The sequence below is a fragment of the Hetaerina americana genome, unplaced genomic scaffold (assembly GCF_022747635.1).
Source record: "Hetaerina americana unplaced genomic scaffold, ioHetAmer1.1.p SCAF_64, whole genome shotgun sequence".
In the NCBI taxonomy this organism is placed as follows: Eukaryota; Metazoa; Arthropoda; class Insecta; order Odonata; family Calopterygidae; genus Hetaerina; species Hetaerina americana.
In genome coordinates, this window is record NW_027287250.1 from 2,140,103 (window position 1) to 2,161,507 (window position 21,405).

The 21,405-nt window shown below is 37.5% G+C and overlaps 1 protein-coding gene across 1 annotated transcript; it reads right to left on the minus strand.

Annotated features, from left to right (window-relative positions):
- Positions 1-252: 252 nt before the first annotated feature.
- On the minus strand, positions 253-14,375 carry LOC139695795 (uncharacterized). The gene is made up of 5 exons (XM_071594582.1): positions 14,203-14,375; positions 8,987-9,239; positions 2,475-2,636; positions 463-709; positions 253-377 (listed from the first exon to the last, which is right to left on the minus strand). The coding sequence occupies exons 1-5, from the start codon at positions 14,373-14,375 to the stop codon at positions 253-255; spliced, it is 960 nt and encodes a 319-aa protein (XP_071450683.1).
- Between the last annotated feature and the right edge of the window lie 7,030 nt (positions 14,376-21,405).

Here is a 21,405-nt window from a genome sequence, read left to right on the forward strand (position 1 = left end):
GTCCTTGCAACCAACTCCCTCCTCTTTGTAAAAGCATTTTTGCGTAATCTAACCTTCTTTCAATGCCCCAACATCTGGTCACATTTTTAAAACACTCCCTAGATATATGAACCTCTCTACCCATTCTAGTTAACCGCCTCCCATTTTAATGTTTGATTGACTCGTCAAAACGGGACCATATTTAGCACATTGACAGTTAAAAGTGAAATGGCATTGGTTGAGGAACCTGAAAATACACAGGCAAATGTTGGCTCACAGCAGCAGTGAAATCAACTGTTCCTTGCCTTTTAGAATGCTCCACAGCACTTCTGTCAAATCCATGTTATGCCTCCTCCCTTCAGCTACCTCTTCACAGATATCAAGCACATGGCCAACCCCTGAAATGCATCCAGCACAAATTACAACATTATTCAACAACCATTCAAACCTCCATGAACCAATTTGCGAAAGAACCAAGCTCACCATTCTTGGGAGCACTCGGAGGCTTTGATGAGTTGAATGATGGAGGAAGTTTCCCAGCACAGACATATGAATGAACTTGGCTTCGGAGAGAAGAAGTCATGACAGTCAAGTTCACTGTGGCCATCGACAAGAGCGAATGATTTTCTCTCGCTACAGGGTTACTATCCATTAAGACATTTATCTCCTGAAGCTTCTCAATTTCTTGCCACAGTGCGCTGCATTCATAGCCAACTGTGACACTCACTTCCTGTTGAATTAACAAACTTTAATACAAAATATTGAGAGTGCCTTGATAATATAAGGAGCCTGGCTTTTGATGTTCATGCAAACAGAATTATCTTTCAATTTTTGGTTTATTTTTAACAATTAATCCACCATGGAGTCATCAAGATATTCCCACTTTTATGGGCTTTTCAATTGGAATGTCTTGAGCTCCTCACATGAAGACAAGCCCCTTTTTCTTAATGTTCCAGCAATACTATGTTACTGAACACGAATGTGAACGGTGACAAGGCGAGTATCATTACAATACATCATTAATACAATTACAATCATTATGTAACAATCTTCTTTCTTTTCATCCCACATGGCTATTCTAATTTTAACTTTTAATGCAACACTTACTTTCTGTGTGTAACAGCTAGGACCAAATAGAAAGGACGACCACATTACACATTAAATGATTCCATCATGCTACTTATGGTTGAGTGCCTGCAGACTCCAAGTTTACCGCAAGAGATCCGATGTATTGCCAGAGGGGTGACATCCCTGTTAACTCAACACATGTAAGTTTTGCAGCATCACCACGTGTGAGATGAAACTAAACGCACTACAGTTTATAAATTTTCAATTTATTAGGGAATTTTTAGGGAGTATTTTCAACAAAATATTAAAGCTCCATTACTTAATACTGACACAAAACAGTGTTATTGTTGAAATTTATGATAAGGACAACCATTTTCTACACGTGATGAGGGAAAGGATACGTAAGAGTAAGTATTTTTCCTGGAGAGTCGGCTAGCGACTTATAGGATACTTATTTTGGCCCATTAGAAGATGCAGGCTGGTTTTAGAATACATTTTGGAGTAAAAAAGGTGCATCTCATGGGCCGGGAAAATCGGTAATAGAATTTCATGAATGCACTTTTTTCCATTTTAATTCAAAATTTTCTTTCCTGAATCTCAGTCTGAATAGTCTCCAGACATAAATATAGGTCTTTCCATGACATATGTACCCTAAAAAAATTACACTGACATCTCTCAATCCAACTGCCCTACAACTAACAAACAAACACCTTGTACAGCGAAATGTCATCACGTTACTTTGTTTAGGGCCTTAGCATTAGACAAAGCTGTACGTGTTGCAAGTTACGGTATTAAATAGCCATTTTTATTAAGGTCACAATGCTTTCTAATCAAGGTTAAGATTAAAATGATTTCGTTTGAACAATATTATTTGTGCAATGAAAAATTTCATGAGATATTACAAGCCATGATGCATTCGCTGTCTATGCTTGTAAATTATTTTTTTTACATTATTTTACATGCATCAGAAAATATTTTCCAAATACATATTACCCTGTTAACCTTTTCTTCAGTTTTAATTACCATGTCCACAAGATGAATAAGCTTGGATGAAAAATTATTTCCAACCAACTCCATCTCATCAGCATCATCTGATTGATCATCGCATGGATGGCACAATGAGAATGAGTTTAACCTCTGAGGGCACCTAATGGCCGATAAATGACCTGCGCATTCCTATAAAATCTAATATTTTAATTGCACTTCCACAATTAAATATTGATGAAACAAACAAACAATGGCATAATGAAAAAAAGAAATCATGAAATGGAAAGTAACAAAATTAATATAAATGAATCAAGATTCCACTCTGGCCGTCTCAGCTGATGACAAGCTTAAGAATCTTCCAAATGTATTTCTAAAGCATCTTTTGAATATTATTACATCCTTCATGAATTATTATGGTAAAAATTCATGTGACGACTTACCATACGGGAGACAGAATCATAAGGAGGAAAACCAAAGTGAGAATGAGGCCTTTTCCAAGATAAATGCATTTTGAGGGACGATCCATTGTCAGCCAACTCATCCACTATTTCTGAGGCTTCATTCTTGTTACAGTTATAGCAAGCCTTGACCTCGTAGGAAACCTACAACACAAGGTGTGGAATCATCGTCTATTCATCATCTAAAGCATTCACATTAATAATGAAAGAACCATCATTAACATATATAAGTGAAACACCCTTTCCCTGATGCCATTTCCATGTATATAAATTCTTTTGCTGATGAAATTAGTCCTTGAATGGCAAAATACATTGCTATCTATATTTTATCTGGAAATCCAATCGAATTAAAAGAGAAGGAAATCATGAAAGTGGGACATAATAATCAACATGAAATATGGAGGGAAGCTTTTAATCAATTGATATAATTCTAAGGAAAGATAAAGAAATAGCATCTTCAGCACCCAGTAAGTAAAAATAAAAACAGGTTCAAACAACTACAGTTTCTTTTTCGATACTTTTCTTTTATTATTTATGTGCCAATTCCAACTATTTTTGTACAGATCCTATTGTCTAAGGCTTCCGTGACTTCTATCTGATGAAGGATCCATGGTGTCTCGAGGAGTTGGTAGGTTGATGGTCAGACAACTGTTTAGCAGATCACTTCAACCTGAAGATGCCTCCGGGACTGAGGGAGTTGTCTCACAATCAACCTAAGCAATCGCAATCCCCAGGAGTAGCATGGATCCTTCATCAGATCCCATTGTCGTTGCAAAATAACATATTTTCAATCAATACACATAATCAAATACATATTAATGAACAAAATCAAATGAACAACTTAGAAATGTGCAAATTAACAATCAAAATCATCATCTGTGTCGATGTCTCACAGCAATAGGAACCCTAGATAAAAGATGGGGAACTTTTAGTCCAAGGATTCAAGAAATGCAAATGATAGAACAGTTCTACTTCTTACTCTATAATCTGAGGCAAAGGTGTGACACAGGGGAAGAATTTTAATATAATACTAGAATAGCCGAAAGTTACCAGTTATCTGGAGAGATGATCATGAAAATGGAAGAATGTGAACAAAAAAATGGAGATAAGGCTGTTCAGAGAACAAGATAATAACTTATGATGTTGGTAATTGATAAAAACTTAGATGATTCTGGACACTTATTTATTGTAATACTTGATCAGTTTGATATTTTCACATACTAAAAATAAAATATAAACATTCCGTGGCATTCAAGGTGACAATACTGACATTGATTTGCGCAAAATATAAATTTAAATAACTACACAATATGAGCAATCATAAAAAAAACATTTGGGGTAGCATGAGCCTCAGCTTGATTAATAGTCATGCAAGAAACCAGTTTCAGTAAGGATTTGGAGATATCCCATTGCTGAACCACTTAATTATCCTCCACATCAGAGTTGCATCAGTGTATACAGGCATCCATTTCCATTCGTGGCCTGCGGTCAATACATTTGCCTCCAATGGCCAAACATTGAATTGAAAAGGAAGAAACAAATAACTTTGCGTTTCCACAAAATAGAATTTTTACTACCAAGTAGTTTTGTCGACTACAGTAGCCACAGCACCATCATCAGAACTAGGGATGATGCCAGAGTAGAGCAAAACCAGTCCGCAATAAAAATTCTATTTGGTAGAAACACAAAGTTATTTGTTTCTTCCTTTTCATTATAATGGAATTCCACCAAGTATTGGCCCAAACTCTCTCACTCAGAGTCATGCATTTTTTTTTGCATAATCAATAATGCTGGTTGGTGAAGTACCCAACATGTTCATTTGAGGTAATGGGTTGCCTTTCCCTGGCCTTCGGGAGGGGAAGGATTGAGATGATTCCACCCAAATAATATTCTCAAAATGGTTCAGGATCCAGATTGAACCTCGTCTACATCTTCAACCGAGAGCATTACAGCAAAGTAGGTGCCTCGGTATCAATCCACTTTGGCTACGCAGCTGACTGCTGTGCAAGCCAAAGGGGGAGAACTTTGAGGTGAGCGAGCGAGTATGAAATGAACTTAACCACCCCCTTGCGCATCATCACTGAGCATTCCCATGGATGCACAAGTGGGTGGGGGGCAATCACTGCCAGAAATGGAAGTGGTTGGATGGCGCAAGAGAAGTTTTGAGACTTAAGACATGCTAAGAGCAGCTCAGCAGATATCAAAGAAGCCCCTCCTTATTAGGTGCACTCATGCATGATAGAAGCATAATATGCATACAAGATTGACTTGGAAGGGATATTATGAGGAAGGTCATGGATCATCAATGAGAATAAGAGAGGTCCTAAATTGAGACTTTATTGGATAGGTAAAACGGCAGACCATCTGATTCCACACTCCGTGGATACTCAACGGAGATATCATTTGGAAGAAAGTCCACATCAATAATGCCAAAATTATTATTATCAGTAATCCACCGGTTAAGGTAGGTTTATGATGGGCATTAGCTACCAAAAGGTACAGCAAAAATTCCCTTGGCTCTCTTAACAGAACACAACTCCATGTTCAAACTTACAATAAGCCCCTCAATAAATCTGCATACTTCTTTCTCCCTTCATTCCATCCAGCATGCATCTATCCTACTCCTGCCCCTTACTCACTTGCCTAACATTCTCCCCTCTATTACAGTCTTCACAGCATCCCACTGCCGATCAATACACCCCTCATACACCCCTTTTCCTGCCTCCATAGGATTTCTCCCAACAATCCCCTCTCCTCCTCCATCACACCTTAGCACTTCCTCGTTTATTTTCCTTTCGGTCCATTTCACCTTCTTCATTCTTCTCCACACCCACATTTCAAAAACCTCCAATCTACATCCATCATCCTGCTTCAATGACCAAGTTTCTGCAACGTGCATAACCAAGCTCCATATCAAAGTTTTAACAAGCCTTTTCTTAACATCCTTATTCAACGTTCCTGCCATCGATTCCTTCCTCCTCGTGAAAGCCTCTTTGCCTCACATAATTCTTCTCCTCATGTCCCTACTACTTTGACCGTTTTGGTCCAAATCACTTCCTAGATACGTAAACTGCTACACCCACTCCAGTTTTAACCCACCTATTTTAAAGTTTAACTTAGCCTTTCTCTTTCTCGAAAACTGCATAACCTTTGTTTTATTTACATTTATTCTCATCCCATACCTGTCGCACTGAATTTCCAATTCAGTCAGCAATGCTCGCAACCCCTTGGCTTACTGACAAACTAAAGCTTTGTCATCAGCGAACCTAACTGATTTCATGAATTCCCCGCCCACTTTTAAACCTACTTCCAGTTCTTCCCATGCCTATTTAATCGCTTCCTCTACATACAGGTTGAACAGCAATGGTGATAATGGACAACCCTGCCTTACACCTTTTCCTGACACTGCCCATCCGTACTCCCCGTTCCCCACTCGCACCTGATAGCAGTCTGAGACATGTATAGGTTGCGGATAAAGCTCCTATCCCTCGAATCTACTAATATTTTATGCAATTCATTAATTAATTCTACCCAATTTACTCTTTCGCAAGCCTTTTTGAAATCTACAGAACAGACATATACTTCCTGATTGTATTTAATGTTCCTCTCCCCCAGTGACCTCATCACCTGCTTCCACCAAATTTGAAAGCATCTCCTTCAAATGCTTTCAAGCGCAATCTTTAAGCATACTTGCTCATTGAACTTTTGTCACTCTGGATGAAGTTTGTGCATTATATAATAAAATGTTGTTTCGTTAAAACCTTATGTAACACAAATAACCTTTTTTTTCACGTGATGTACAAAGAGAAATTGATGTAAGTTTTTTATTTTAAGACAAAACCATGCTGAACCTGTAAATGGTGAATAACCTAGTATTATTGCTACCACTGCATTGGGATCACGAGTGCCACTCCCCTTCCAGAACTCAAACTGATCATCCCCTTGGTAATCCTTTGCTCCGCTCTCCACCCTCTTGTCGATGATCCTCGGAACTACTTGAGCTGCGTGTGAAATCAAAATTATTGCTCCGTTGTCATCAGATATTCCTGCCTTTCCCCTTTTTGGAATAGGCACTAACACTGATCTCACAGCCTTCCAGCCAAATTCCTCCCTCATAAATACCAGGAATTAGTCCATAAAAACTCCTCCTCCTGCACTTTCCTAAACTTTTACATAGTTCCACAGGAATGTTGTCAATCCTCACGAATACCACGATATTCAAATTTATTTATGAGTTTAGAATTAAGGATGGAGTCAAAGGACTCGGTAAGTCACAGAAGAACACTTATTCAGTTGGCCAATCATTTGATTGATTTCTTATGTGTCAAACTGTTTCAACATTATAATGGCCAATTTTTATATATTCAAAGATTATATCAAACAGGAGAGTCATACATTTAAGTGGAATTTAATTCCTGCTGATTTCATTTCGAAATGACATTGATACATCACATTGTCAGCCAACATTTTTGAAGTTGAAACCGAACATTGTTATTTTCTCATAAACCTTTTGGTTTAATTTCTGACCTGTGATCACACTCGTATCTTTACATTTTTTTCAAAAAAGCTTACTATTCTCAACATTTTTGTATTTTTTTCTTAATTCACCATTAATTTAGTAATTTCTTTAATTTTAGCAGCATAGAAGAAATATTATTTCTGCTGGATTGGGGTGGAGGTTTAGATGTTATGGACAAAAATAAGTCTCCTATACTAATAATACGTCTGGGACAGGGAAGAGGAACAATGTTTGCGAATAGTTCAAAGAAGGCAAGGCAAGTGGTTGCAGGGTGAGACATTGGGAAGCAGTGTGATGCTTAAGATGGCTAAGGTGCGCAGCATATTGTATGGACAATTTAAAGGGAAGATAAGATTAGATATTTTGGATGGACTTTTTAGTTCCTGGATTCACAAATTGTGCTCAGGTTGATACTGTGTTTATGTGGATCTATATTAAAGCACAACGTGAGGTTTAGTTGACAAAAACATTATGAGAGTGTTAAAGGATAATGACATATTAAGAAAAAAGTAAACACTGAGAAGCATTGGTGGGCGGAGAGTGCACGGGGCTAAAAAATGGGTAACTTTAATGAGTAAAAGAAATGACTTTTAAGGATTTTGCATATCATGTCAGTCAAGGATTAGGAACACAACAGTGCATAGCACCAGAGTCCATTGAAAACCTAACCTGAGCCACTAGAATAGGTACTAGAGTTAATGATAGTAATGCCATGCATTCAACAAGAAAATTCCATCTTAGGATACTTTTTGACAAATGTAATAATACTCCGGTGGGAAACATGCGCTCAATTACGACTACCAAAAAGATACTCAACTCATAGTCACTAGTAACTCTTGAGCCAGGAAACTTAGCTGATATGGATAAAATTAAGAAAGATTACAAGCAGCGTGTGTGTATTTAAAAAAATAAAACAAATATTATTTGAATCACATGTAATTTAACTTTTTTCCTCAGTAATTCAAGGAATTTCTTTGAGACATGCCACTAATGATAATTTTTATAAATTCTTGTAACCTCTTCAAAAAGATATAATGCGAATATTGTTTTTCTCATGACTAACTATGTAATAAAAATTATCAAATGCAGTATAGACCATTATCCTTTTGTTAATACATATTCTTGGGATACAATACGATTCTCGCAAATGATTTTATTTAGAAACTCACCCAGTACTATGCCCGATGGCATTTTAAAATGACACATCAGTGTAGGGGGAGCAGCAGTATCAGTTTTCATCAATTCCTTTTCCTGTGTGGACCATGGTTTGGCAGGAAGTTCCGTTACTGAAAAATCCCACAGCTTGGATGCAGCCGAGGGCGCTCAAGAGAGGCATGCTCAGGATTGAACCTGGGCCCTATGGTCGGTGGCCCAGCCCTCTACCCACTGAATGACCATGTCCCCCGATATTTATTAACGCGCACGAAATAACTATATTCTCACCTGTATTATAGTATAATTCCCACATGCAATTACACAGTTTCACCATTTAATTGAAAGTGTGACAGTAAGCAGGAACCACAAAATGAATCCTAACAATTTTTTATCAGCAATAACAATTGCAATCAGCAATTCCATGAAAAAGGCCTATCATTAGCATGAATGCCAAAAACCTTAAATCCTGCCTAGAGCATCGATGAAATAAAAGCACCAGAATGAAAACTGTTTCATCAATGATAATGGCAGCAATACTGATCGGACAAAATATGAGACAAAGCGAGCTCACATTCAACTGTCAACGAAGGGGAAGCCATTATCAGAAATAAATATACATTCATTCAAGGGAGACCTGTACTCAATTCAATGATTGGGTAACGATCAGTTTAGCCACTTCTGGATGGATGTTGAAATGATTTTCCTATAATATCAAGTATTGGGGTTCGCCTACAAAAGAATAAATAATTTGTAGATAAAATGAAGTCGAGAGTTGAACCTGGAAACTATGAATAAGGTGCCACCGACAAATGCCACTCACGTCATTCTTCTGAGCCATTGACGATTGCAGGTGATCCTTAAGCATGACATCCAGGGAGGGGTTGAAGTTCTGCAGAATCAAGTGTGAAGGAGCCAGCGTGCCAGTGCCTCGCACCATCCAGCCGTCATCCCTCCTCCACAGCGTAATCAGCACTGTCTGGCTCACATCACTGGCATCACACAGCACCCAAACAGGGAGCTCCTTCTCCTCAAAAGAGGGGTTGCCTGACAGCGTCAACAAATTGAGTATCCGCCTGTTCCAAAAACATGAGAATGGATTGCGTTTTTGCTTCAGGGGCTTATGATCTGACTCGCACCAGCTGAGGGCTTCAGTTTGAAGGGAGCCATTTGCATTGCCGGTGCCGCATGGACCAGACAGCACCTCAATGAGTGACGGTGCACACATGACAAGAAATTCGTGAGGTTGGAAATTAAACTCTGACGCCTTAACCACCTTTCATTGAGCAAGAACACCAATGATGACACCATGGCTTTCCTTTTATGGCTCTTTCCTTCCCAATGCCTATCTAGTGCAGAGTACTCGGCTATTCAAGCCATTTACCATAACTTCAAGAGCTTAAGCAGACATAGGAATTCTATTCTACATAATTCCTGTGATCAATCAATAAATATTTATTTAGTCTATTTATTACATGGAATAAATTATACTGCAAAGTATCGGACAGACATCACATGCGTCACCATTGTGAGATGACAATCTGTGTCAAGTACAGCATTAACATAAAAATCCATGCCAGTGATAATTGCATTCGAAATCTTAACTAATAACTCTGGCTCTCCTGGTGATTGATTTTCAAATTATAGCAGGTGATGCTTGAGTAATGGTGGAAGCAGAAAAACTGAGAAAGGGAAAACTGCAAATACGTACATCTCATTTTGCAAACACTTAACAATTAAATAATGAATAAATAAATAACCATATCATTCAGCATATTCCAAGAACCCTAATTTAACACTGTTAAATATGAACCAATTTAATTGAATGTATACAAAAAATTAGTAAATACATGCATATAACACGCCCGTCGAATTTCAGCCCCAACTTTAGGAAAATAACTGCATGCCATCCACTAATAAATATGGTATATTATATGGTGCACTATACAGGCACTTCTGCAGAAACCTTAAATACATCATTGGTCACCACCTGATGGGCTGGCTAATGATTTATGCCTTCAAAATTTGCCTTTCCAGGCTAAAAATCCTGTTTTCCATACCCTGACCTAAAAGCACCATGAATAAACCCATTCCAAGAATTATAGACTTAAATAATCTTTAGGTACAGATTACATAACCTTCTAGCATGATGGCTGAAAATCAAACATTTAATTTGACCAAATTAAAAGAAAATTTGATACCAAATACTTCTGCTTCTACTTCTGTTATTTGCATTACGTTTATCAACAACTGAGGCACTTGTATCATGGCAATAATTCTGTTTGCATAATTCCTTAGATATTCATAAACCCAACGTCAAACCAGTAAATTTTAGCAACCAGCACATCTTCAACATATGTCACTTCTAGACCTCCTCAAGTTTTCTAGGTTTTAACACGTATGAAATGAGTTCCTTTGGTCCAAATTCAATGGATGACTGCATATGAAGACACCTCAACAATACTTTTAACAAAGGAAAGAAAATGCAAAAAATTTTTAATTCAAAGGCAATCACAAAATATTCCAAGTTTTTAGCTAAAAATTTTGCCGTTTAATTCACAATTGCATGATACCATCATGAAGCACCTTCAAACTTCCCCTCCCCACAAAAATTGTTCACGGCCAAAAAATTATTCCTCAAACACAGCAAACTGAATTTTATTTACGACAATGAAGTTCATTTATTTCATTAATGTTTTAGAAAATGTGGGTGAAGTAGTAAGGATGTTGAAATAAGATTTGAAAGAGGTAATGAGGTTTTCACAAAAAGCATTGATGACAATGACTGTAAGAAGAGATCTAAATAAAAGATTAGAGAACACTTTAACCAAGTACACAGATATGATGGTATGGTTTGTAAACTTGGTTACTGAGGCAAGTGGAAGGTTCCCATATTCTTCCAGCCCCGGTGGGGTAACATCCTCACCTGCCAACCCATAGGTTCCAGGTTTGATTCCCGCCTAGGTGGATTTTCCTCCACCAAGGGTTTGGGTATTTGTGATTGTCTTCAATGCAATGTACAGGAGTTGGGTGGAAGAAGGGACTATGAAGTCTCAATATCGCCCCAATAAAGTCGTTAAATAAATAAATAAACAATGAAGCGCATACACGAAGGCTGACAATTTACTATGGTAAGACTCGAGATCAATGGGAGATTACCAAGGGTTGAATTTAGCCAAGGTTATCTGCTCTGTGGATGCCTTTGGTGGTGCTTGCTCTCCTTCAGACCCCATGAGCAGCTGTTGAGACTTGTTGTTTTCCCCAGGGGCTGAGCTGCCCAGGTTGACAAAACTCCCTTGCACAAAGCTGAACTCAAACCCACAACCTGTGGCTTATCTGCCAACCTGACTAACCTGGCCGGTAATTGATATAACATGAAATAATATTGGAAAGATTTTCCTAAAATCTGAGATTACTGGCATCGAAGACTGTGTCATTTTCGATGGCAATTCCAGTGATTCCAATCGCTGATAGACTGGCCAAAGATATATTATTTATTCTAGTACCCTGCAAGCCACTGCTACAGTGTATGGCAGGGGGTGAATACACACCAGAGTAATTTTGACCTGAATATGACCCTACCGCGGTCAAACAATGTTATTATGATCCCCTATCGTTCAAGAAAAAACTGACATCTTAAATCTCTATGTTCTGCGCTTTCTCTCTCCAATTTTATTGATATGATCACCTTCCGTAAAATGATGGGGGTAATAATACATTCTTAACATAATTGCTAAAAAGACACCCTTCCACATTATGCAAGAGATATAATCTGCAATTTAACCTTTGCTCCGCGAGGTGATTCCTTATTTGTTTTTGATACACTACTAAGTATATCATAACAACATTTTACTAATCCAGCTCCTCTAAGCTGCACGCTATCCAATTCGGCAATTAATCCGACTTCGTGAGAATCCCATATACTAGCAGCATATTCTCAATGAGGCCTAACCAGCGAAAGATAACATTTCTCTTTGACCTTTCCATCACATTTACCCAGTACTCTTCCAATAGACACTAATTTTTTGTTAGCTAGTCCACATATTCCCCAGATATTATTCACCCAAGAGAGGTTGTGAGGGTAATGCCTATGTATTCACTTGAGGCTACACATTCCATTTCAGTGTCCCCGATGCAGTAGGCATTTGGGAGGGAATCGCTCTTTTTCCAAAACTGACCTTACCTTACTCTTCTTCCCAACACAGCCCATCTGGAATCTCCATTCCACACTTGCACCTCAGCAGTCTGAGACATGCACAGGTTGCAGATTAGCCTCCTCTCCCTCCTATCTACTCCTATTTCACTCATTAATTTTACCAAATGCATTCCATCAAACGTCTTCAGGAAACCTAAGAAATACAAAAATACATCCCGCTTGTATTCTAAATTCCTCAATGTTAGTGACCTCATTACTTCAATGGCATCACGAATGCCTCTCCCCTTCCTGGACCAATTTTGATCACCCCATTAGTATTAATTTGCCTTGTTCTCCATCCTAATAAGGACTGTGGAAGATTTAATTACCAACAACTAATTGGTAGTTTACTATTTCTGTCCATATTCACTCAGCCCAATATCTTTCGTGACAAATTACCTCAATCCATTAAAACCATTGCCACACTATAGTACTCTGGCAGTTTTAAATAAATTCAAAACAAATTTTAAAAATTTTCTGGAGGTTTAATTTCTTGAGTTGAAAGGCAGAAAGAGAGAGATTCAAATTTGGAATTACAAAGTGAGTAATTACATCTAATATTGTTCTACATCCTCAGAATCAGCTAATGTAGGTCAAGTTTCATAATCATACCTTATTAAATGTAACATGGTAGGTCTCAATTACTTATCAAATGGGAAGTGTTGCCAATATATATCTTCACAATGGATGTGGTTTGTTCCATGACCAGACTCACTGGTCCAGGGATGTCAGCATGTTAATGCCTGTATGATTATGGGCTTACTAAAAGTGCTGAATTTTCCATACTCGGTACAATCTCCAATTGTTCTCATCATATTCAATGCACATTTCTCTTTCATGTTTTATTTTCCAACAAAATAAACGTGATATCAAAAAGTGGGTATTTCTTTGGTGCAGTCCTCTTCTCCAAACACCTATCATTGTATGCAAATGTTGTAACACACAATATAAAGGAAAAAACTTACTACCACGCAAAAATGAGCACATCATTAAAAACTTTTCACTATCCATTTCAACCAAACATATTGCAATGTACACCTCCAGAAAGCATTTTAATTCATGCAACAAATTAAATATTAAAGATAAGCCCCAAATCAGTGTGTTACAACTACAAACTTCAAGCACTGATGTAGGCAACTAATTATGCTCAATTCCATAGCGAAACAGTCGACAAACAAGACAGTGATAAACAGCAGTCGCCAGATACGGAAAACAATCGATAAACAATGTGTTATGAATAAAAATTGGCTTGAAATGTTGAACATCGATTGTTTCTAATAGTACTGGAGTGGCCAGTTAATACATAACACATACAGCGTATGGCAGCAGCACTCAGGACATCACTATATGCCCGGACATATCTCGTCAACGATGAGGACTAAATACCTAAACTACTTATGTTATAACCTCTATCACTACAGTGCACATCATTGTTATGTCATTGCAAAAACAACAAAAAAACACCTCTGAAACTTCATATGGTGTAATTAAAATGCCATACTTTATTTGCCAAATAGCAAAAGCAGTGCGAAATGTAATACCCAAGTTGCACAATGTGATACAATGAACCAGCGAAAATAAATAAATTTCTCTCAAACAGCAATGAATAACTATCGGGTCCCATTTTGTTTCTATTTTTATACTCAAGTATATATTCAACGATTTTGTCTCAAATACTTGGATGCATTAATTGAATGAAACTTCGCATAGATAATAAATGCATGTGTATAGGTCGTACACGCAGTAAATAAAAATAATCTCAACTTAAAACAGCCTATTAATTCAGTTTGATTAAAAACAGAACAGATGGAATTACTTGTTGAATAAAATGTATGAACACTTACAATGCTTGATCGACTGATAAAGGCGAATGGTTGTAATATTCATTTATCTTTACTTGCGCCTGTGTCAAGGGACTATTTATTAGGCTGTCGTCCAAAGATGTGTGCAGAGGCGACCCCGTTAACTCAAACTCTAAAATAAAAAAGATCTCTAATGAATTATCAATCAAAATCATTATAACACAAAAGCTGAAGTAATATAGAGACAAAACATGCCTTCTTGTGTATCCTCCTTGGCATTTATTAATGGAATATAAGGTGCAGGCATGGATCCCTAAGAAATAAATTTTCAAATAACTTGTGTCCAAACTCTAAAATAGCATCCAACATATTCAATACCATATTCACGAACCTCTTTACGTATTAGAATAATCTCTTCTTCGGAGTGCAGAAGGAGCGGTACTATGTATCCTGGTGGTTTTACAACTTCCAACTTGACGTTTTCCCGGCTACAAATTGATTTCAACTCGGAAATTAGAGCCATTTTTGGTATAAATAGTATTTAACAATGAAAAATATAGCTAATTCCGATACTTGATCAACTATTTGTTAAAATATGAAACTGCATTACAAAAACCCTTGCTGGAAACATTTAGCACGAATCCCGCGCTTAATAAGAAATATCACGTTCAAGTTAAAACTAATACGGAACTCGGTCTCATAATAAACAACTATTAAATGAACAATATATCCATAAATAACTTTTTTAGAATAAATTATATCACATTTTTTCACATATACGCTTATTGAAATTTTAACCAAGGCTAAACAGATTTTGCTTTGACTATCATTTTCTTCACCGCCAATTTAAAAACAGCTGATTGCATTATGCCCGTGGTGCCCCTACATCATTCGTATATGTCGTGCAACCACGAAGGCATAATTAGTTGTGACTCAATACATATAATTTGTCTATAACTGTGCCTTATCCATACTATAGACAAAGAACATTAGCATCAGTCAAAATTTTACTTTATTAGAATAAGTCTCATAATGTAAGTTTAATACGCCGATATACTAAAATATTATAAGAAATATTTGACTTTTTCTTTGAGCGAAACTCAGTGTTGTATGAATTTATTTATTTTCACTATGCCAGATGGGCATGGGCTGCACATAAAGTATTTCGTAGGCTATAACTACATGGAAATGAAATAGGTTGACCATTGCCTATTCAGATAAGAGGCAAATGACTTTTGAAGGCATGATTCTGTGGATACATCTGGGGGAGGGCATTATTACAGAACGGAATACACTGATCATGTACAGGATAATGAGTGCAACATTTTATGATGCAGTCATAAGTGTTGCTTTGCTGCATTGCTTTGTAAAAGTGTGCATACACCTGTGTAGTAATTAAGTATACTTCGATGCTGCAAAATGACTCCTTTTCTGATGGAGCTTTTAGCTACTAGTTTCGAGTAATGTGATATTGGTTTACGTGATTTTCGTGACAATGAAGCACTCTTTGAAATTAGATATGATGCACAAAACTACACTTACTACTCGCCCTTAAGCCAGATTATGAGATATGCCAACAGTTGTGATTATATTGACCTACTTTCTATCTCACCAGAATCCCTCAAAAAAATGTTATTAAAAATATCAGAAGAATTTTAGAATGCTAATTATTGCTTCATTGATACTTTACGAGTCGATAATTTGTTCCTAATGTCCATTGGGAAAATTTTCTTAATCGATGCCACAATGTCTAATTAATATATATTACTAACATTTATCATTTTGTACCATCATTCTGGAGTGTAACAAACACTATTTTTCTAATATTTTATCCATTTTTTAATTTGAATAGTATTTGATACTTATATTTCATCTACTTTAATTAACCTAGTTAGGTATGTTCGACTAGTGCGTTTCTCGGAAACCTCCACTAAAGATCATCTTTCCCAAGGAGGAGTACACCCCAGCATACAAGACAATGTCCGCTACCCAATTCCCCTACAATGCAGTGCTGTTTTGGAGGGAGGGATGACTACATAGTAGCTACTATGAAGTCATCCCTCCCCCAGAAGGAGCGATGGCCACGCTATCTCGATGCCTTATAAAGCGGGACAATCCTGGAGCAGGACCGATTCCCTTCCCCATTCCTCACCCGATACCCTGCCTCTGAGTCCATCAGTCGAGCCTACGACCACACCGGAGATGCACAGCCTTTCCCTGCACCTCTCCCGACGTCCTCTGCCGCCTCTGAGTCCATTGGCCTAGCTTACGACCACACCTGAGACGCCCTACACCCATAAGTACTCCCTCGTCCCTACTCCCCGGTGCCTGAACCCCACTGTTTAAAAAGGGTTGAATAAAGACTCATAAACCAAGTACTACTGTCTAATTCTGTGCTATACTCCCACCAATGATGTCGGGGCCGCCAACCATGCGGCATGACTATGTAATTTGTATCCATTCGTAAATTTTTTTTATAATTGTGGGACCAATACATGTTTTTTTGCCTTTCTTTGTGTAAAAGGTTTATTCCCGTTAAATAAATAAATACTAAATGATTAACCAAAAGCAATGCAGTCTCAGAATTCAGACACAATCCTCAAAAGCTTATGTCAGCTCTAATCTCTTTGGTTATAATATCCAATGCACTGTTTGGCAGTGATACAGTAGTAATATTACTTTCCTGCAATTTTCAACTTTGCAAAAAGTATAAATGCATCTCTTCTTCAAAAATATAGTAATATCAAATTATTTAGCTGAAGTTGTGCAAGAGGTAATTACAAAGTGCCCCCATTTCACACCTCAATGCATTCCAAGAGAAACAGATATCTCAAAGGATACACCTGAAGAGGAGAAATACCCCTGGACAAAGTCACATAGAAAAATTCACAGAAAAATTATATAGAAGAGAAACATGCATAGAAAGTGTTTGGTGAAGTCACAACTTACATATGTACTTAGCAATGCATTGCGCAAGCTACTTCTATGACCCTATTCCCCGTTGTGCACCAAGCTCAAGGGTGGGCTTTGGATTGGAATCTCAGGTAACAAAAATCTATGTGTTCTGGATAATCTCTTCACATTTTTATGTGTATCAAGCAAATATTTTCATTACTGTTTGGCATTCTACTATTTAAGATAGGTTTTGGATGAATACAAACTAAACACTCCTACATTTCTTGGCCTTACCTAATAACACAAAACCTGTTTCCCCATTTTACAATTAACTTCTCTTCAACTACTCATACATTCTACATCTGTCATTCAATATACTATCACTATTATTCTAACTCTAATTATTCCTCGACTCAGTAATCATTCACTAACTCAGTAATCATTTCCTCGACATATAAGTTGAGCAGCATGGTTGATAATGGACATCACTGTTTTACTCTTCCTAACATTATCCATCCCAACTCTCCATCTACCACCCACACCTATGCAGTCTGAGAAATATACAGGTTGCTGATTTTCAATTATTATTTATTCTTTGCCATGCAATATGGATAAAATCAAGATGAGCTCTATCACACAAGATATAGGACACATCACTATCTGGGAAATCACAAACAAAATAGAATTGTGAAAAAATTACAACAAATTACACAGAAATATATAAAAATGTAACTATCTCTGATAGGTTGGATTTCCCAACAATCTACTCCACTCTTAGGTAATATCCATTAATTCTACCCCATTAACACTGTCAAATGCATTCTTTAGATCTACAAAACAGGCAAATACATCCTATTCATTGTATTCTATGGTCCTCTCTGTTAGTGCCCTCATTACTGCAATGGCATGCCTCTCCCCTTCCTGAACCCATATTGATCATCCCACATAAAATCATTTGCCCTGCTCTCCATCCTCTTGTAGATGATCCTGAGTGCTTTTTTAAGATCTACTTTTGGTGAATGTGAAGTCAAACTTATTAGTCTAGAGTCCTCAGATAACCTTGCCTTTCCTTTTTTGAGGTGGGAACTAACCCACCAAATGAATGAACTCTCTCCATCTCTTGCTTTATATTTCCTTATGGTTTGGCTTTTCCTTCTACCAATAATATGCAATCACTTACCTGCTTTTGGCTAACTGCTCTCCTTTTTACCTTTTCATTTAAAACCACAGCCCCCTCTAACTGGACATTTTCCCTCCCACCATATATTATGCCCTGCAGTCTATACTTATCACTCCAATAATTTGCGCCATCCTTCCATTTCATCTCACATATATCTGAAGTATCTATGCATTTATTTCTTTCTACATCTCCCGCTTTATATTTTTCTAATTCCCATCCTAACGTCGCATGTCCCTATTTTAACTGGTTAAAGAGTCAGAACTCTGTCTGCTCTTCTCTGCTGTCATTTTCAACTTTGCAAAGATTTTGGGTGATGAGGACCCCAGATGCCTTGCCTCTCCTGCTACCGAGCACCATACTTGACCCAGTGGGTTGGATTCTGTAGTTGCCAGGACTCATATTCATATTTGCATCCATCATAAGGTCATGGGATAAATAATTCAGCTCATTTCCTCTGGTCTTCCTCAAAAGTGGTTTTAATGTGAAAATTTTATAAGTATGAAAGAAATTCACAGTAATCAACCCAGGAGTTGGTTTGATGGGTGAGGATAGAGTTTGCACAGCACTAGGCCCAATGGCATGGGAAATTGACACATATAAGGTATCGGCAACAATTTTTTCCGGATGTACCTTGCATGAAGTGCTGAATTCAGACTATTGGTTAAGTGTGTGCATGATTGGATATCATATTGGCGTTGGTAAGACAGTGACAGTGCACACACTATTATCACCGAAAATTTTGTGATGCAAAAGATCTGAGCTAAGCTCATCCTGAAGGTCGTTGGACGGACGACCAAGAGCAGAGTCGAGGGCCTGCTTGCAAAGATCTTGCACAACATCATCATGATGATTCCCCAACCCCCGTACAGTCCTGACTGGGCAACGGCAGACTATTATCTATTCCCAAAAGTGAAATCCTCCCTCAAAGGACTCCACTAAGTGCCATCAAAGAAGCTTGCACGCGTACCCTTTTGGACCTTCCAGAATCCATCTACAAGGCTGCCTTCGAGTTGTGGAAAAGCCACTGGCAAAAGTGTGTCAATGCTCAAGTGATGTACTATGAAGAATTTTGAGGCATCGTAGCAATATCTGAAAAAAATCTAGTTTTTCATACCTTTTTATACAAACCATGTAAGTAGGACAATTAGGGCGGCCAGTTTCTTTCCCTGTGCTGCCTGCAGAGTCCCAGGAAGATCAGGTGAACAGCTATCACAGCTTGAGTAAAGCTGAGCGGGCCCAGAGTCATCTTTCGAAATTGAGCCTGGGTGCACTGGTTAGTAGATCATCACTCTACCTTTTCTCCCAAACAAAATGAATATTTTTGTCTACACTACAGCATTAGGCATGGTTATCATAACCTACCATGTAATTTACTGCATTAGTATCTATGATGCTTTCACAAGTCTACAGATCAGAACTGAGGTTCATACCATACTATAGCTTGTGACACGAGGAGGTAACTATAAAGATACTCAATGAACAACCACCAAGTATTCCAAGATGGATTAAGTTCTGGGAATTCAGTAAGATTACTGAATAATTTTGTCATATTTTTAAAACTTCTACACAATAAAATTCCTTATTACGGATGCCGCCTAATGCATACATAAGCACTTTGAAAAATCATTCACAATATAGAAATGTGCAAGATCCATGGTGATCAGAGGCTTGGCAGAATTGGAATTAAGAATGCATGACAATGGACTGTTTGTTATAAAATAAGTTTGATTAAAAAATATAATGACAACCAAATGTAATGAAATTTTCATTCTGTGAAATGATCTCCTGAAATTTTTACAATTACTTGCTTACTTTACATAATAATGTAAAAATCCCGTTCGATTGTGCACAGCTAATTATTTATCAACGTTATTACCTGATTGCTGTCTACAAGAACTACAAGCATAGCTGTGTACCACTTGTACAGCTGTGCTCTCTTCTCTGGGCCCAAAGTTTGGAAAATTGTGCCTCATTACTTAGCTTTGTTCCTTCATTAATTAAAAGCCTATATTTCCAACACCGAAATCTATCAACAGAATAACAACATGCCGGCTGAAAATATCTCCAAGCATGTGCACATATGCCTGACACTATACTCGTAATTTCAGGATTGTTTTAACGATTGTTCTGAAAAATTTATATGGGCAGGCTTAGCTGAGTTGAAGTACAGTTAAAACCATGATAAAATATCATGAACAAGGTTTCTAAAAAGAAAAATTAAAATGCAATAAAATACTCAATTAAAAAATATCTATTACTACCAGATTACTACTTGTACTTCGGCCAACTCAACTGATACTAAATGACTGTATTTGAGTCAAATAGTCAGTCAAGAGGTTGAAAGTATTGCTGCGTGCATTGGAAATTCAGTGCAATACATATGGGATGAAAATTAGCATAAACAAAGTGTAGGTTATAAGGTTTTCATGAGAGAGGAAAGCTAAGTCAAATATTTAAATAGGAGTTCATACACTAAAGCAGGTGGAAAAATTGAAATATCTCTGAAGTGTTTTGTTTCGAAATGGTCAAAACAGTGGAGATATACGAGGTCTGTTCAAACAGTATCACGAATTTTGCATTTTTGGAGGTTCCGTATATATGATTTATGATTTTTTGGTGGTATTATTTTGGTACTTGTCTCTCCCTTATGTCAAAAAGTTCGGCCATTTTGAATGTTCAGTTAATTGATGACAGCCATTTTGCTAGGATGTGTTTTGTGTAGTCTTCTTTTTTGCCTGTTCCAAAAAATGTATCAAAGAATCTGTATCTGTAAAAAACAAAGTTGCGATACCTTTTGAACAGACCTCGTAAAAAGAAGAATTGCAATAGGCAAAGAGGCTTTCACGAGGAGGGAATTGATGATGGGGATGTTGAGTAAGGATGTAAAGAAAAGTCAATTAGAACTTTGATACAGAGCGTAGTTATGTATGGCATGGAAACATACATGGTCTTTGGTGCAAGAGGACAGACGTGGACTGGAGACATTTGACAGGTGGGTGTGGAGATGAATGGAGAAGGTGAAGTGGGCAGAAAGGAAGACAAATGAGGAAGTGCTAGGCATGGTGGGCGAGGAGAGGGGATTGCTGGGAGAAATCATTACGAGACAGGGAAAATGAATGAAGCCCATTTTGATCGGCAGTGGGATGCTGAGGACTGTGACAGAGGGGAAA

What these genes read in the sequence shown, in the direction of transcription:
- LOC139695795 (XM_071594582.1), bottom strand. Translation starts at nt 14,375, where the DNA reads ATGATTTTGATTGATAATTCATTAGAGATCTTTTTTATTTTAGAGTTT. An exon ending in TTATCAGTCGATCAAGCATT is followed by an intron (nt 9,240 to 14,202) that starts GTAAGTGTTCAT and finishes TTTTTGGAACAG; the next exon opens with GCGGATACTCAATTTGTTGA. An exon ending in ATGATTCTGTCTCCCGTATG is followed by an intron (nt 710 to 2,474) that starts GTAAGTCGTCAC and finishes TTAATTCAACAG; the next exon opens with GAAGTGAGTGTCACAGTTGG.